Source organism: Corythoichthys intestinalis, chromosome 11 (assembly GCF_030265065.1).
Source record: "Corythoichthys intestinalis isolate RoL2023-P3 chromosome 11, ASM3026506v1, whole genome shotgun sequence".
Lineage (NCBI taxonomy): Eukaryota > Metazoa > Chordata > Actinopteri > Syngnathiformes > Syngnathidae > Corythoichthys > Corythoichthys intestinalis.
This window is the reverse complement of record NC_080405.1, coordinates 52674565-52692806: the sequence shown is the minus strand read 5'-3', so window position 1 is coordinate 52692806 and position 18242 is coordinate 52674565. Positions and strand designations below refer to the sequence as shown.

At 38.3% G+C, this 18242-nt stretch overlaps 1 protein-coding gene across 6 annotated transcripts in view; it reads right to left on the bottom strand.

Annotated features, from left to right (window-relative positions):
- Positions 1 to 938: 938 nt before the first annotated feature.
- ocrl (OCRL inositol polyphosphate-5-phosphatase) overlaps positions 939 to 18242 on the bottom strand; it is a 53630-nt gene continuing 36326 nt past the window's right edge. For 2 of the 6 annotated variants that reach the window (XM_057850442.1, XM_057850441.1), the window contains 8 exons: positions 16242 to 16407; positions 14388 to 14623; positions 13877 to 13900; positions 7290 to 7409; positions 7118 to 7202; positions 4342 to 4469; positions 4152 to 4263; positions 945 to 2466 (listed from right to left, as the gene is read on the bottom strand). In XM_057850442.1, the coding sequence (XP_057706425.1) occupies positions 2342 to 2466; positions 4152 to 4263; positions 4342 to 4469; positions 7118 to 7202; positions 7290 to 7409; positions 13877 to 13900; positions 14388 to 14623; positions 16242 to 16407 (996 nt within the window). In that variant the 3' untranslated portion in view covers positions 945 to 2341. Of the gene's footprint in view, positions 2467 to 4151; positions 4264 to 4341; positions 4470 to 7117; positions 7203 to 7289; positions 7410 to 13876; positions 13901 to 14387; positions 14624 to 16241; positions 16408 to 18242 lie in introns of all 6 variants that reach the window. The other 4 variants (XM_057850438.1, XM_057850440.1, XM_057850439.1 and 1 more) reach the window with 4 other exon arrangements.

Sequence of the window (18242 nt, the reverse complement as noted above, 5' to 3'; positions counted from 1 at the left end):
TTATCGGTAACCGATATTATCGTGTATCTTTACTTTTTCCACTTTGAAAAAAAAAAGTTTAAAACCTTTTGCTTTTCAAAAAAAGTGACACTTTAAAAACATATTTCAAAAAAATATTTTCAAAAAACGTTTTTGCAAATGATTTTTTTCTTTGACTAAAAATAGTTAGATTAAAGCAACTTTTATTGCGATTGAATGATTTTACACAAATGTCCTACCCCTAATATGGCTCAAACACAAAAAGGATTGCTTCAATCAAAGAAAAGTTTGAATGAAAAATAAAGTGTTCAAATGCGAATTTCTGAGTCTCAATTTTTTTTTCACATTCATACCTTTCTACGATTGAATTTTTTTTTTTTTTTTGGAAGTGATTTTTCTTTTGAAAATATATATTTTTTGTTTGAAACAACTTAATTTTTGATTGAATAATAAAGACACAAAATGTGGTCCAAACGCAAAATTACATGACTTCAATCAAAAATGGTGTTTCAATCAAAAAAAATATCAAAAAATAATAATAATCAAAGAAAAAGTTTTCAAATATATTTTTTTGAGTTTCAAATTTATTTTTGCATTCAAACACATTTTTTTTTATGAAGTGACGTTTTCTTCGATTGAAAATGTTTATTTTCATTGAAGCAACTTTTTATTTGATTGAAGCAACTTTTGTTTTTTTGAATGAATGATAAAGACACAAATCTACCTCCATAATATTCCTACCAAAGCATTTGTAATTGCAATCATTTTCTGGGATAAATTGAGCATCATCTGACAGAATTGCAGGGGTGCCATTACTTTTGGCCAGCACTGTACTTCAAGTTTGAAGACAGGCGCTTACCAACTGGCTCCGCGCTTAATATTAACAGCATACGGGAGGACCCCTTGGTGTCATAGCATCGTAAGTGAAGCTGTAAACCTGCAATTAAAATCAAGCATGGAGATGAGTGAACTTACCAAACAACTAAGCCGTGTTCATTTTCCAACAAAAAAACAACAAATAAATTTTAAATGTATTTTTATTTGTTAAATAAATTAAAACGTACCAAAGAATCTAAACAGACAAACAGAAGTGTTGCTTTGAGTACCTTCATTAAGTAGCGTGTCACGTAACCAATATCCGCCTAATAAATTCCCATAAATACACATAATTCACTGGCTTGGGACGACACTTTGACTCGTAGGTTTTGATTTCAGGATATATAAAGAGTTGGATTTTGAAAACACAAATATAGAACATTAAAATAGTAATGGAACATGTCTCTCCCAAGCTAGAACGTTGCCTCTGCGAGCATTAAAGCAATTTCAAGCCTATATGCGTGATTGTCAGCAGTTACATCATATGCTCACACTTGAAGTGTCACAAGGCAAAGCAAAACTAATGAGTATCAATGAATAACCTCATATTCACTCACTTACACAGTTTAGAACTAATCTGATTGGTCAATTACTACAACACACATCATCAAACAATGCACCCGGATATGCTTATGCCTCGTGGTGTTCCAGTAAGGAGAAAGCAGAGTGAGACAGATAGCAACACGATGAATAAAAGGCAGAAAACAATTATCAAACAAACACACACAAACGTAAATAGTACCACTCTCAAAATAGCAAATAACAGATGTCACACTAAAAGGTAAACAGTTGCTATTTACAGCCACGGGGATAGCGCGCTGAACTAGTCGCATTTAAGCAGGAAGTTGACGTATGAATAAAAAGACTTGCTTTGTAACTCCGGACTAACAGGACAAACTTGATGTGAGGCTCCCAAGAAGATCACCACAAACATTTTGATGAAATGTCGTCATATAATGATGTACATTTCTATTTTTAAACGTCAACGCATTTTAAAATGCAAACATGTTAATATCTGCTGTAAAATGAACGATTTTGCGTGCCTTATTCTAAGTAAGGTCATCGCAATCACTCACCTTTAGGATGAAATTTTACTATGAACCTAAAATGACCATTAAGCTTGACTTGTGAACTAAATTCGTAAGAGGTATGATAGCACAGCAATGAAGCATAGTGTTTTATATGCCCACCATTCTATTGGTGCAGTTCAGATTCCTTTTGGGGGGGGTCCATTTTGAATCTGTTAGGAATGAGGGCATGTGTTTTGGAACTGAGGATCCTTTAGTTCATCGGGAAACGAAGCGCATCTGTCCAAAGTGCTCGTAAATCCACATACCGGCTATCCAGAGGAGGACAACTTGTTAAAACGGTTCACCGTCTAATGGAGGTCCCCCAAAAAAGGCATCTGGGAACTCTCACGTGAAGTTTTGAGAATGTTTTTCACCAGATGATCACTTGTTTGGCTCCGTTGGAGACACCGTCGAAGTTAGTCTTCATCTCCCGCCATGAGGAAACCCAAGACAAAGTCGATGGCTTTTTGTCGGTCGTGGGATGTCTGTCGGCTCGCCGTGCTGGGAGGAGGTCTGATGAGCAGGCTGGCAAAGAGGGTGGCTGACAAAAGGGTGTGGGCGGGAGAAAGTATGATTTATGTGTGTAATCATAAAAAGATTTGCGGTGTACCTTAAAATTTGCTATTTATATATAGATATAGATATAAGATTATAAAATAAACCAACATTCTACACAAGAAGTAGCCTGCTGTTAAGTCGGACACAGCACGATGATATGTGTGTCACTTAGGCATGTGCTGGTATGATATTCTGACGGTATGACAACTTTAAGCAAAAATATTATTAGTTAGTATTAAATAGTATTGCAATTACAGCTCCAAAATGTGTTACTTTGAGATTACTGAGTTTTTTAAAAAATCCATTGAACATGATTTTTATTTTTCAAAACATTAGCAAATTGGAACATAAGTGTAAAGTAAATAAATAAATAAATAAAACAAAATATTGTAAATAAAATTGAAATAAATGCAGTCCTTTAGGTCAGCCTAAACCCACAGCCACAGCTCAACATTATTGCCATCAGAATAAAAATAATTGAATTATTTTCCATAAAAAGCACATGTGTATGACTCGTATCATGTTTACATAATACACACGCTCTCTTTCTCAACAAAGACAGTTGCCAGAGAGAAAAAACAAATGTTTTACCACCGCTAAACACACTAAACACGCTGGAGTTTCTCGTATTTACCGTTCGACTGTTTGTTTTACTCTAAAACACTTAATGTAATCAATCAGGTAATAGTATCTTTTCTTGTAGTTACTGTTTGTTTGTATTACTCTAACGTACACGATATAAAATAAATAGCATTTATATCATAGTTTAAGGAAAACAAGCAGAATATTTTTCACATAGGGCATAAGAGATACATGAAGCCCTCTGACCACGGAGTCCCAACGCGTGCGTCATGCAGCTGACTGAGCAAGATTGACGCCGACAACCAGGTGATAGGCAAGACATCTATCTACAAGCCAACGTCTGCAACACCAAATCCCGCAATCAGCTCTTCAGGACAGTCCAGAACAAATGGCGGGATGTCCTGTACTACCATAACACCTGATAACAAAAACAACTGGGGCTGAAACTCTCTCCCCCTTTTCTTTTTATATTGGATTTCGCTTTCCTTCAACTCCTCAGGTGACTTTCTCTTTATAGAGTGGTCTTTTTTTCCCCTGGTGCTTGGCCAGGTGCTGGGGATTTCGGAAACATGTCATTGTGTAGTATAATGTCAGGTGGGTACTCAGATATTAACAATTAGTCGGCAGCAGTAATCGGTTGTGCGCGTTCACACGAGAGCGAGCAATTGAACGAGGTGTGTTCGCAATGGCTGGCAGTACAGACTGTAAGGTTGTCTTTGATCTGGATAGTGTAACGTCATCAAAACATGGACACACTGGGAATTAATGTGAAATAGTTTTTTTTTTTTTTTTTTTTTAAATGTCGCATTATTTTTACTGGCCCCTCCGAGCCAGTGATTAGATCATTCTGGTAGCCATGACGGTTTTCAAAGTTCGTCCGGGCCATCGGGCCATTTATATTGTCCACCCCTGCTTTCGTATCTCAAGGTATGACTGTAGTTACTACATTAGGCCCCATATTTGCCCCTCTGGCTTGGTAAATTAAGTCAATTTTGGTGTTTAAATGGCTAAAAGCTGCAAGAAATAAAACTCGAAAAGAGCTGGAAATCCATATTGGAGACCAAAATTTCCAGTTATGTGTCTTACCAATGAGGTTAGCTGTGAGGTTGTTGTTATGCGCATGCTTGAGCAGCTCCTTCAGAAAACCCATCAAGTAGCGGAACACATTACGGTGGGCTCGAGGCAGCTGGGAGACCAACTGCCAGACATAAAACAAAATGCATGAATTTTTATGACGAATGAAAGTAAAAAGGACAATAAATGTTAATGCTGTCACCTGTTTGCAGAGCCGGCTGTCGTGGGCACAGTCCAGGCACCGTTGGTAGAGTTCATAGCACACGACTGGCTCCGGCAAGGCCTCTAAGAAGATCAACAGAGCCTCGGCCACAGAGTGGTTGCAACCAGCTTGTTGAGGGTGTTAAGAACAAGCAAGCGCACTCAACACTGTATAGTTCCCTCAGATTGATAGTGAACAGTGTTTAACTGTGTTTGCCCAGGTTAAGTTTACTGTCAGATTAAACATTCAGATACAACATTTATTATTTAACACATAATGAACTATTTTGATAACCAACTGATTGCTTTGACATTTTATTTGACTTAAAGGTACTAAAATGCTGGCCAAAAGTATTGGCACCCCTGCAATTCTGTCAGATAATGCTCATTTTCTCCCAGAAAATTATTGCAATTAAAATGCTTTGGTAGTAATACTTCCTTTATTTTGCTTGCAATGAAAAAAACACTAAAGAAAATGAAAACACACAAAACTCCAAAAATGGGACAGACAAAAGTATTGGCACCCTCAGCCTAATACTTGGTAGCACAACCTTTAGACGAAATAACTGCAAACAACCGCTTCCTGTATCCATCAATGAGTTTCTTACAATGCTCTGCTGGAATTTTAGACCATTCTTCTTTGGCCAACTGCTCTAGGTCTCCGAGATTTGAAGCGTGGCTTCACCAAACTGCCATTTTCAGATGTCTCCACAGGTGTTCAATGGGATTCAGGTCTAGACTCACTGCTGGCCACTTGAGAAGTCTCCAGTGCTTTCTCTCAAACCATTTTGTAGTGCTTTTTGAAGTGTATTTTTGGTCATGGTCCTGCTGGAGGACCCATGACTTCTGAGGGAAACCCAGCTTTCTCACACTGGGCCCTACATTATGCTGCAAAATTTGTTGGTAGTCTTTGGACTTCATAATGCCATGCACACAGTCAAGCAGTCCAGTGTTATAGGCAGCAAAGCAACCCCAAAACATCAGGGAACCTCCGCCATGTTTGACTGTGGGGACCGTGTTCTTTTCTTTGAAGGCCTTGTTTTTTTTTCCTGTAAACTCTATGTTGATACCTTTTCCCAAAAAGCTCTAGTCTCATCTGACCAGAGAACATTCTTCACAAACGTTTTTGGCTCAGGTAGGTTTTGGCAAACTCCAACCTGGCTTTTGTAAGTCACTGGGTCAGAAGTGGGGTCTTTCTGGGTATCCTACCATAAAGTCCCTTTTCATTCAGATGCCGACGGATAGTACGGGTTGACACTGTTGTACCTTGTGTGGATGTTAGTCGAGGTTCTTCATTCGCCATCCGCACAATCGTTCGTTGAAATCTCTCGTCAGTTTTTCTTTTCCGTCCACATCTAGGGAGGTTAGCCTCAGTGCCGTTGACTTTACACTTATTGATGACACTGCACATGGTAGACACAGGAACATTTAGGTCTTTGGAGATGGACTTGTAGCCTCGAGATTAGGGCTGCTGCTATCGATTATTTTAGCAGTCCTTTAATTGATGAACTAGTTAGTTCGAGTAATCGGATAAGGAACATTAAAAATTAAAATACCTGAGCTGAACCTCAAACGATATAAAAAAAATAATGAGGATCTAAGTACAACAAAAGAGCAATTGGCTAAATGACATCGTAAAAGTCCGCTAGCTTAAATGCTATAAAATGCTAACAATTTTATTTTCTACAATGCTCTTAACAGACACATATTCCCAGAAAAAAATGATAAATATACCTATGAACTACATTACGAATGCATTAAAAAACAGCTCAAACAAAAACTTAGCTTATGTTGGTCTTAACAGGGAGCAGCTGGATTCAGCCATGTGAAAAATGTCATACACTGTTGCCACTAGAAGGCAATGTATTGACCCAAATCAATAAAACTAAATGCAAACACTTTCAAAACAAACCATTACAGCGCCACTTCAACTAAACGAACACTCGAAGCAGCAAAATTTAATTCGAATCTTTTTTTTCTAATCGAATTACTCAAGTTAATCGATTAATCGTTGCAGTAATACTTGAGATTGCCCATGCTTCCTCACAATTTTGCTTCTCAAGTCCTCAGACAGTTCTTTGGTCTTTTCTCCATGCTCAATGTGGTACACACAAGGACACAGGACAAAGGTTGAGTCAACTTTCATCCAATTTAACTGGCTGCAAGTGTGATTTAGTTATTGCCAGCACCTGTTATGTGCCACATGAAAGTAACAGGTGCTTTTAATTACACAAATTACAGAAGCATCACATGATTTTTCAAAGGGTGCCAGTACTTTTGTCCGGCCCATTTTTGTTTTCTGTAAAATGATAATGACTTTTTTTTCCATTCTCTTTTGTGTTTTTTCATTGCAAGCAAAATAAATGAAGATATTACTACCAAAGCATTTGTAACCACAATAAATTTCTGGGAGAAATTGAGCATTTTCTGACAGAATTGCAGGGGTGCCTACACTTTTGGCCAGCACTGTAGAGTGTGATTCTTCTAAAAACATGCTACAAATTGTTTCTTTTAGGAGGCTGGAGTAGACTAATGTCATTACTATGTCATTACCATTCGTTTCAATAACACTATTTCTAACCAGGATGGTCATCGAAAAAAAATAAACTTGTTTGACTCAAGCAATGTATTCAAACATTGTTCCTTGCCCTATAAAGGTGGACTAGTAACCGTCAACGTGCTTCTATTGTTCTCGGAATTATTTTCATTTCAAACGTGTCAGACTTGTCAATCTGCTATTTGGTAAAGTTTAACAGTGGCTTCGTGAATGAGGATACGGACTGTGTCTGGAATGCTGGTATCAAGACTGTCAATGATGCTCTGTAGTTCCTCTTTTAAACCTGGCGTTTGGAACAGGTCTTCCTAATAGAGCAATGCAAGACAGGATTGATATATGAAACTCACGTTACTCATTTGTCATTTGTGTTGCCATACAGCATCACGTCTTACTTGATCACAGGCCTTAGTGAAAAGGTGGTTGACCAGAATCCACACTTCTTTGGGGATCTTTAGAGGTTTGTCTTCTGTGCTTGCACCATCCATCAAAAGGAAGTTCACCTTGGACCTCTCCTGGGGGTAACAAAAACAAATACACTTATGACTTGTGGTGACACATCACGATACTTTCTATCAGATGGGTTATCGATACATTGTTTTTAAAAAAATGTCGCTACTTCACAAAGGAACCAACAGTTTGCTTTCAAAATTATCCACTAGAATAGTGTCTACATCAGGGGTAGCCAACTCCGGTCCTCGAGGGCCCCTATCCAGCTTATTTTCCATGTCTCAGTCCTCCAACACACCTGACTCAAATAATCAGGATTGTTATCGGGCTCCTGCAGAGCTTACTGATGAGCTGGTCATTTGATTCAGCTGTTTTTAAGGAGGGAGACATGGAAAACAAGCTGGATAGGGGCCCTCGAGGACCAGAGTTGGCTACCCCTGGTCTACGTTATCTCATATCTTGTCATCGAAAAATATCGTAGATTGATTTCCTGGCCTATTAAGAGTGTAATGGTATTTGTATTCGGTACGGGCATCACGGATCGGTGTACGCAGTCAGACGGTGACTACATTTTGAGTTTAAAAAAAAAAAAAAAAAAACATGTCGCAGTTAGTCCTCCACCACTCCAGGGGACAGTAGAGGTAATGCACCTAAACTAACAACCATCATTACGGGGAAAAAAAGACCACAAACTCACTACTAGGAAAGTTATGGTGAATGTAAAGAGTAGAAACAATCAAATGCAGAATTACTAACAATTTTTGAAATGTATTGATTTTTTATTTTCAAATCAGGAAATGTTTATTTGCTCTAGCCCTAGGCTGAAGTCATTGAAACACTGAGTATTTTTCTTTTGCACTATTTACTACTACAAGAGATGCTTTTTCTGTTTTGGAACAATTTGCACTTTATTATATTTTAGCTAATATAAAATTATATCTTATGTGGGAGTGTATGATCACTGGTAATGGTTTATAGTTAACTGAGGGTAATCCAGTACTTCTCAATTTGTGGGGCGCGCCAGATCCATGCCGGGGGTGGCGCATGCGACCTCGGGTAAACATGATTTTTTTGCTGTACAAAAGTGTACTTTTGTGGCAGCAGTGTACAGTGTACTTGCACACCCACTCAGTAGGTGGCAGTGGCGTTCTCATGTTCAGAGTGTGCGCAGTATTTTTAAACAGAACAAGAACACTCAGCAAAGACTACAGTAGGAGACGAGGGAAGACCTGTCTGTTTACTGTGTCTAAAAGTGTTTGAAGCAGACACCAGGAAGCCAAATCAACTAAGACGTCACTTAAAGACATTAGACCCCGATCGCATTGATAAGCCGCTTGAATCTTTTTCAGCGAAAACGTGCCGAATATCACCAACAATCGTCCCTCTTTGTCAATGTTACAGCAGTAAACCAGCATGCACAGTGCAAAATAAACTCACCAAAGCAAAGGGGCTAGTACTGCCTGCAACAAAAATAACTCCCTCTGTCCAATGACACTGTCATTTAATTTGAATTTATTATTATTGATTGATTTTATTAAGTTATTTTTAAGTTTTAAAAGGTCAAAAAATGATGCTTAACCGTTTTCTGTTACAGACAAAACAATGTTCAAAAAGTTATACTTTATTCCAAGTTGATTTATATCACTTTTTTCCTTTAATATAAATAAGGACAATGTTATGCAGAGGTGTACTTATAATAATAATGGTACTACTTAAAGTGGCGGCAGAGAGTTGGGGGGGCGAAACGTTTACGTCTTCATGGGGGGGACATAACAGAAAATAATTGAGAAGAACTGCTGTAATCCAACATTGAAAATGGTTGACTATAATTTTTATTATTAAAAAAAAGTTACCCAGGTTGCTAGATGGCAAATGCTACACGACTTTAACTGTTACCTAAGTTGATCCCTAAAAAAAAAAAAAGGTGTATTGTCAGTTTGCACATAACTGTGAATTCAAGAATATTAGAAAAATAAAAACACAAATGTTTGATGTTTGCTTCTATTTATTTTGAACTAAAATAAGAGCTGCGTTTTAGTTCTAGGCAATGCTTTGATTTCCCTTTTGTACCAAACCTGTACCGAACCGTGACACCTGTACCGAGTTACGTGTCTAATCGTGACTTGCGTATAGCATTACACCTTTATGGCCAATGTTGTTGTACCACCACTTCGTGAGATCATTGTTATCGTAAGCCTTGTATGGCAAATCCTATCGGCAGGAACCTAGAGGTTCCCACCCCTCCAGCAGTGATCATTCAGATGATCATCATTAGGGTTGGGTATCGTTTGAATTTGAATGGTTCCGGTTCCGATTCTACATTTTAACTCCGGTTCCGAACGATTCTCAATTCAGATTCTATTAGTAGGCAGGGTAAAAAAAGTTTATATCTAGTATATATATAGTAGTTTATATCAATTTCTTAACATCTCGATTATTTTTTAAATTACATCAACTTTCAACCAACTTTGCTATGAATTTCTCATGGGGCTATTTTAACTTGTATACAAATATCAGTCTTTGAATTTGGAATATGATGAAGTTTCTTTCCACAGGAGTGCACTTTCACAAAGATGTTTATTTTTCAAAAGCTCAAGGAGAAAACATTTACACATATTTTTTTGCCTATGTTTTAGAGTGTCTTATGCTCGAGGCATTTATTGTAGGGCTGCAACTATCGAATATTTTAATAATTGACTGAAAATTCTACCGATTAATCGAGTAATTGGATAAAACATTTTTTTTAGGTAAAGAGCAATTATAAATATACATGAGAAAAAAAGACATTTAATCCAATATTGAACCATTTTCAGTCAATCAATGTCTTTATTTTCGATGTACATTGTTGCAAACAGCCAACAATTGCATCTCAGATGTGACTACGAAAAAAAATGCACTGCTTTCACTCAAAAAAACTTCTAGATCTTATTTAAAAATATATATATATATTAGGGCTGTCAAACGATTAAAATTTTTAATCGAGTTAATTACAGCTTAAAAATTAATTAATCGTAATTAATCGCAATCAATCGCAATTAAAACCATCTATAAAATATGCCATATTTTTCTGTAAATTATTGTTGGAATGGAAAGATAAAACGATGGATATAGACATTCAACATACGGTACATAAGGACTGTATTTGTTTATTATAACAATAAGTCAACAAGATGGCATTAACATTATTAACATTATGTTAAAGTGATCCATGGATAGAAAGACTTGCAGTTCTTAAAAGATGAATATTAGTACAAGTGATAGAAATGTTATATTAAAACGCCTCTTAATGTTTTCGTTTTAATAAAATTTGTAAAATTTTCAATCAAAAAATAAACTAGTAGCCCTATTCTGTCCTCAATGTGTGTGAGTACACAAATTGACAGATAGCGAACATAAGTTCCAAAAAGAAATCAGACGGTGTGGCAAAGTTGCATGGGCTTTACTGAAGTCATCTCTTTTTGACAGGAGCACGTTTCTTGTATTTTTGTAAAACTGAAAATAACAAGGGAATGTATAACTTGCATAAATCACAAAATAACAAAATGTACACACACGTGTCCATTTGAGCAGTAGCACTAGCCAATTAGCTCACAAGCATCTAACAATGTAACTGCATTTCACCATATATGTGAACAAATTCAAATACACATCATCAATAACTATCTAATGCTCATGAATATAAACAAAGGAGGAATATAACTCACAAGCGATGCATGTATTAGACACAAACAGTGTGATGGGGCTATGAGAACTGCCACTGAATACTGGATGCAGACGTTAGCTGGTCTGAATAGCACTGTCTATTAGTGTGAGTTCGCGTCGACATATAATCACGTCAGAAAAGCGCGCCGAAACCCAAATAATCAGCTGCACTAAATCGCCAGCAGAGGGCGACATTACGCCACATAACATATGCAAGTCACACCCAAGCGCCAGCAGAGGGCGGAAAAACTCCATAAAACACAATTAACAAGCTGGCCTTTCACTGTACTGACATTTAAATCTGTCTGAGCGGGCCTAGTGCGTTAATTGCGTCAAATATTTTAACGTGATTAATTTAAAAAATTAATTAACGCCCGTTAACGCGCTAATTTTGACAGCCCTAATATATATTTATATAAATTATATATTTCCTACCTAAAAATGTAATTACTAGGACTGTCAAAATTATCGCCTTAACGGGCGGTAATTAATTCTTTTTAATTAATCACGTTAAAATATTTGACGCAATTAACGCACATGCCCCGCTCAAACAGATTAAAATGACAGCACAGTGCAATATCCACTTGTTACTTGTGCTGGCGCTTGGGTGCGACTGATTTTATGGGCTTAAGCACCCATGAGCATTGTGTAATTATTGACATCAACAATGGCGGGCTACTAGTTTTTTTTTTTTATTGAAAATTTTACAAATATAATTAAAACGAAAACATTAAGAGGGGTTTTAATATAAAATTACTATAACTTGTACTAACATTTATCTTTTAAGAACTACAGGTCTTTCTATCCATGGATCGCTTTAACAGAATATTAATAATGTTAATGCCATCTTGTTGATTTATTGTTATAACAAATACAGTACTTCTGTACCGTATGTTGAATGTATGTATCCATCTTGTGTCATATCTTTCCATTCCAACAATAATTTACAGAAAAATATGGCATATTATATAGATGGTTTGAATTGTGATTAATTACGATTAGTTAATTTTTAAGCTGTAATTAACTCAATTAAAATTTTTCATCGTTTGACAGCCCTAGTAATTACGCTTGACAACAGACATCACTTGAAAGCTACGTGTTTTCCCCACGTGTTTCAATTGAATTTCCATTTGTGTCAAGCTATTTTTAAGTTCCAGTTATGTTTTAACTTAGTCTAAACTGTAAGTACTGATAGGATTTTGAGTTTTTGCAGTGTTCAAAACAAATGTATGATACCTGCTGTATTGGAGCGCATTAGGGACCAGTGCTACTTGGTGTTTTATTCAGCAATGACTACTGAACTAAAACTGACATTTAGCTTTATTATGTTTTAATTTTACACCCTCATCACTCTACAGCGCTGTGTTTTTACAGATTAAATAAAGCCTGTATATAAGACACGTTAGCCACGCATCGACAGTGGTCATAATCAATAGAAACCTAACCCTATGAAGGGCTAACGTTACGTGAGCGAGTGACAGTAACGTTATATTTATTAGCGCTGAGTACTGCTTAAAGATGGCGGCTGTTTACTAATGCGGCCGAGTCTGTCATTTCGCATCTAGTCCTAAATGCATGCGATATCTATTAGACGCATCAGACCACTACCTGCTACCACACTAGCATCATGCGGGCGTAGTTTTTAGCAACGTCGGCATAGTTTGTAGCGGTTGTCGGGTGCAGAAAGGTTTTTTTTTTTTTAATTGCTTCTTCCTCTACGCACGTGACGTCAGCGCGTTGTCATGCATTAAAAGTAGTCCTGGCAAAACGTGATGCGTAGAGCTGGCAAAATTAAACGATTCCTCGAGGTGAATAAAATTACTCGGATTAGTTTTTAAACTCCAGTTACTCGAGTTGCTCGAGTATTCGTTTCAGCTCTAATTTATTGTTTTAGGTGGTATTTCTACAAGTTAGTTAAGGGCTGGCAGATGTAAGGAGTGGTCTGTCCCTTGATCTTAAGTTGACTACTTTTTAAGTTTGATTTATTTCTAAACTGATATATTGTTCATCCGTCCACAAGATTTTACTATTGTAACTCCAGACTATTTTTTATCTGGTTTTGCTTTTTGCGCTTGGCTTCCCCTAGTGGTGACTTACTGGAAACAGCAGGCAAAAAGAATATTACTTTCGTTGGAAAAGAATCCTTGATTTGTACTCTGCACTACACATTGTTGGGAACCCTTGATACAACAAAATCTGTAGGTTTGCATGTTTTAACAGAGCGTTTGATATCATTTTGGTGCAGGGGTGGCCAAACCTGGTCCTCGAGAGCCGCAATCCAGCTTGTTTTCCATGTCTCCCTCCTCCAACACACCTGAATCAAATCATCAGGATTGTTATCAGGCAACTGCAGAGTTAGCTGATGAGCTGATCATTTGATTCAGGTGTGTTAAAGGAGGGAGACATGGAAAACAAGCTGGACTGCGGCTCTCGAGGACCAGGGTTGGCCACCCCTGTATTTGGTGTGTTTATTCTGTTACTTTGTTGTCATGTATGTGAAGTGAAGCAACACGTTTTTGTGCTAAGCTAATTTAGCCACTTCATTTGATTTGCTGATAACGAGGCTAGTCTTCAAGTGGCTTCTTCTTTGTGGTGTTCGGCAGCTATTTTTTCCGGTCGGCTGTCAGGGCATCGAAACTTAGAATCAAAATTTAAAAAATTGAACGGTTCCGGGAGGATCAGAGTGTTAGTCCTGGATCCCGTCGATGCCCAACCCTAATCATCATTCAACAAATACTCTCTACTCTTCAATGACATGCTTGTGCTAATGCAAATGAAACCACACATTTTCCGTCCTCAGATGCTGCAATTATCAATAAGAGTATTTTACCTTCTCAGTGAAGGTGTCCTCTCCCTGAGAAAGGCGTCAGCCCACAACCAGAGTGCAGAGTTGGAAAGGAATGATCAAGGCAAGGAGAGGCGATAAAAGGAAACAGAAAGGGAAAGAAGATGGCACCAAGCATCAGAAACAGAAAAATGATTGATGATGGTCAGAATAAATCATCGCATCCTCATAAATGCAGGAAAATGAAAACGGGTGGGAATAAAGGAGCGATAGTAGCGCCGATCAAAAATAGCAACATCAAACTTATCACCTAAATGAGTTCTCTAACTCCTTTCCGGTGTCATTGCTACTTCCTTGTTCACGTAAATACACGCTGAGGCATTTCAGAGTCCTTAAAAATAGACTCATTGTGTGACCGAGTTTACCCAGAGCTAGTGAGCAAGCCTTCACGTGTCGCTTACTGCAGTCAGGGGCCTCACTTGCAAGACCGGTCATTGAGACTAAACGTGTTGTGTTTAACAATTATTCAACTCAAAAAGAAATCCTCCTTACTTACCAAGTCGATGAGTTTCGTGATGGGGATTTCCCGGATGGGCTTCTTCATTCGGCACAGGGTCTCCAACGAAGTGCCGAAGCAGCTGGGCAAGTAGTTGCCGGAGATGGTGATGAAGTAGTCCTTCCCTCGGTCGAGGTGAAGCACCAGGATGTCCTCGATGACGTCTTCTCCGGAGTTGAGGAGCGTGACAGAGTCTTTACTGACGTAGACTTCTAGGTAGATCTCCAGGGTCTCGTCTGTTCAGATGAGATGTGTCACTTATAGTAAATAGCCAAGTCATGTTACATAATCATGACTGTATTTTACTTTTATTATAAGGAGTAATAAGTAGAGGTGGGAATCTTTGGGCACCTAATGATTTGATTACGATAACGATTCAGAGGCTCTTTGAACGTGGCATGGTTGTTGGTGCCAGAAGGGCTGGTCTGAGTATTTCAGAAACTGCTGATCTACTGGGATTTTCACGCACAACCATCTCTAGGGTTTACAGAGAATGGTCCGAAAAAGAAAACATATCCAGTGAGCGGCAGTTCTGTGGGCAGAAATGCCTTGTTGATGCCAGAGGTCAGAGGAGAATGGCCAGACTGGTTCGAGCTGATAGAAAGGCAACAGTGACTCAAATAACCATCCGTTACAACCAAGGTAGGCAGAAGAGCATCTCTGAACGCACAGTACGTCGAACTTTGAGGCAGATGGGCTACAGCGGCAGAAGACCACGCCGGGTGCCACTCCTTTCAGCTAAGAACAGGAAACTGAAGCTACAATTTGCACAAACTCATCGAAATTGGACAATAGAAGATTGGAAAAACGTTGCCTGGTCTGATGAGTCTCGATTTCTGCTGCGACATTCGGATCGTAAGGTCAGAATTTGGCGTCAACAACATGAAAGCATGGTACCATCCTGCCTTGTATCAACGGTTCAGGCTGGTGATGGTGGTGTAATGGTGTGGGGAATATTTTCTTGGCACTCTTTGGGCCCCTTGGTACCAATTGAGCATCGTTGGAACGCCACAGCCTACCTGAGTATTGTTGCTGACCATGTCCATCCCTTTATGACCATAATGTACCCAACTTCCGATGGCTACTTCCAGCAGGATAATGCGTCATGTCATAAAGCTGGAATCATCTCAGACTGGTTTCTTGAACATGACAATGAGTTCACTGTACTCAAATGGCCTCCACAGTCACCAGATCTCAATCCAATAGAGTATCTTTGGGATGTGACGGGACGGGAGATTCACATCATGGATATGCAGCCGACAAATCTGCACCAACTGTGTGATGCCATCATGTCAATATGGACCAAACTCTCTGAGGAATGCTTCCAGCATCTTGTTGAATCTATGCCACAAAGAATTGAGGCAGTTCTGAAGGCAAAAAGGGGTCCAACCCGTTACTAGCATGGTGTACCTAATAAAATATAAAATGGAGAGTGTATATATATTTCTGTCTCCATCCATGTACCCGTTTATAATGCGCACCATGATTTTACAAGTTGATTTTGGAAGGGGGAAAAGTGCGCGTTATATTCGGGAAATTACGGTAATCGTCTGATTGATTATGAAAATAACTAAGTTGCAGCCCTAATGAAAAAAAAAAGCCTACTCCCAGGGCAACTTATTTTTGGCTAATTTTGCTACATATTGTTGGACTTAAAATATTACATTTGTCTTCAGTGTGATGCAGAGCAATGTAGAACTGCTTTAATATGTGCAGAACAACCACAACAAAGTAACCCATGTATTGTTCAAAAATCTTGCTGGCATTATCATTAGGGTTTTGGCAAGACTGTTCCTGGATTCGAGCTGCTACAAATATTACATGGAAGATTAATAAATGTAGAAAAGGACTTACTTGGTTCCAAGAATCCCTCACTGGGTTCTGCACGCAGCCACGACTTGCAGTACAGTGTGTCATTCAGTTTAGGTATGAAAGCAAAGTGACAAGGGACCTGCCCGTCATTCTTTAAAAGCAAACGCTCCCTCTCAAGCTGCCGGAACTTCACATTCTCAAATGCGAACTGTGGGTGAAAAGAAGTTTAAAAAAATGATAATGGGTAAAAAATAACCACTTGTGAGATGACTCGTTCCCACAAAAAAAATTGAACGAGACTGTGACCAATTGACTGCAGAGAAAATCTTCAGAGACAGCAATAGTGAGAGAGTAGTAAACAAACGGAAGTTACGCACTGTTCGCCGCTACTTTTTTCATCCCCTTTGAACCTTGCGGCTTCCATAGGGATTTTTAGTATGTCTATAAGGCTCACAATTATCTCACAATATGGTGATATGACAAAATATGGTTCTGGAAGTAGTCTCATAAACTGAAAATTCCGTAAGTAGAGACACATTTTCCACATTTTCCAAGCCTCCAAAAATTCAGACATAAATCTAATATAATGCATAAAAATGCATCAATACTAGAAGCGTGCGAAATTTCCGATTCTTGGATTAATCGCGATTCGGCCGTGGAAGATTCGAGAAGAATTCACAAACATCGAAATTTTGATTATTGAATTATACCAGGTAAAGCGGAAATAAAACCGTCAGCGCGTTCTTCAGGATGCAATGAGGAACAGACGGAGAGTAAATATCATGTTCAACTCATGCCGCTAGATAAAAAAAAACAAAAAAACATTAATACCTGACTGCGGCCGTCAGCTGCTACAAATAGCGCCCAGTTGCTAGTTGCTACAAACATATGGCTATGGTAGATATCACATATATCTAGAAGTAGATGTGAAATGACAGACGATGGCTGTGTTGGATCATATACCAAGAACTAGATGCGAAATGACAGACTTTCCCGCGCTAGTAAACAGGCGCCATCTTAAAGCAGTAGACTTCTCTAGAAGGCTTTGTTGTAGCGAACCTAATTTCTCCCCCCCCCCCCCCCCCCCAAAAAAAAAACCCAAATCGGCAAAATCTTGACTTGAATCCATCTTTAAATGATGAAACAGTTTTAAAACTTTCACGTCGAAAGTAGACAGAAGGGAAATTATGGAATAACAGGAGCAATTTTAACAACTTTAACGGTTGATTCAGAACATTAAATTAATGTAATGTTGTTTAAAGCTACCGATACAGAATGGGGACTTGAGTATTTTATTTACTGTTTTAAACAGTTAACTTGATACTGAAATAGTAGTTTGTTTAGCCTGAGAGGATTTTTGAACAATTTGGGAACTACTGCACAAAATTAAAAGCGTGGGGGGGGGGGGGGTGCATCTGGTGCATCAATAATTGATTTATAATCAAATTGGAGCCTCGGAATCGTAATCGTAATCGAATCGTTAGGTGTCCAAAGATTCCTACCTCTAATCAAAACATGTAACAAATACATGATATATTTATATCATTGCATAATGAACAGAAAAGGAGAGTTGTGCATAATGTAAAAAAAAAAAAGAATTAAGATTAAAAGTTAATACACTGACGTAAAGCTGTCATAACACCTCATGGAGAGGATGCTGGGATACACACATACAGTAGCAGCTATAAGTACATTAGGTTCACTCTGGAAGCTGTGAGTAGCAACCCATAATGTATTTTTGCCTCTCATATCATGAAACAGATATCAGAATGATATTGACGGGTCAGATTCGACCTTCACTGCGCCATGCCTTTAAGTAGGGGGCCATCCCACAATCCGCTTCAGTTATTCCAGTCAGTCGCAGCGACAAACACAAACAGGAAGGATTGTCTCAAGAGTGATTTATTCGAGGATTCAAGGTAATTATTATATTTTCATTTTTCACAAGAATTTTCAACGTAAAAAGCTCTTTGTAGTAAGGCTGCCGCCACATTGTCTAAGAGACTAGCATCATTCTTCGACATACCGGTATTTACGTAAAAT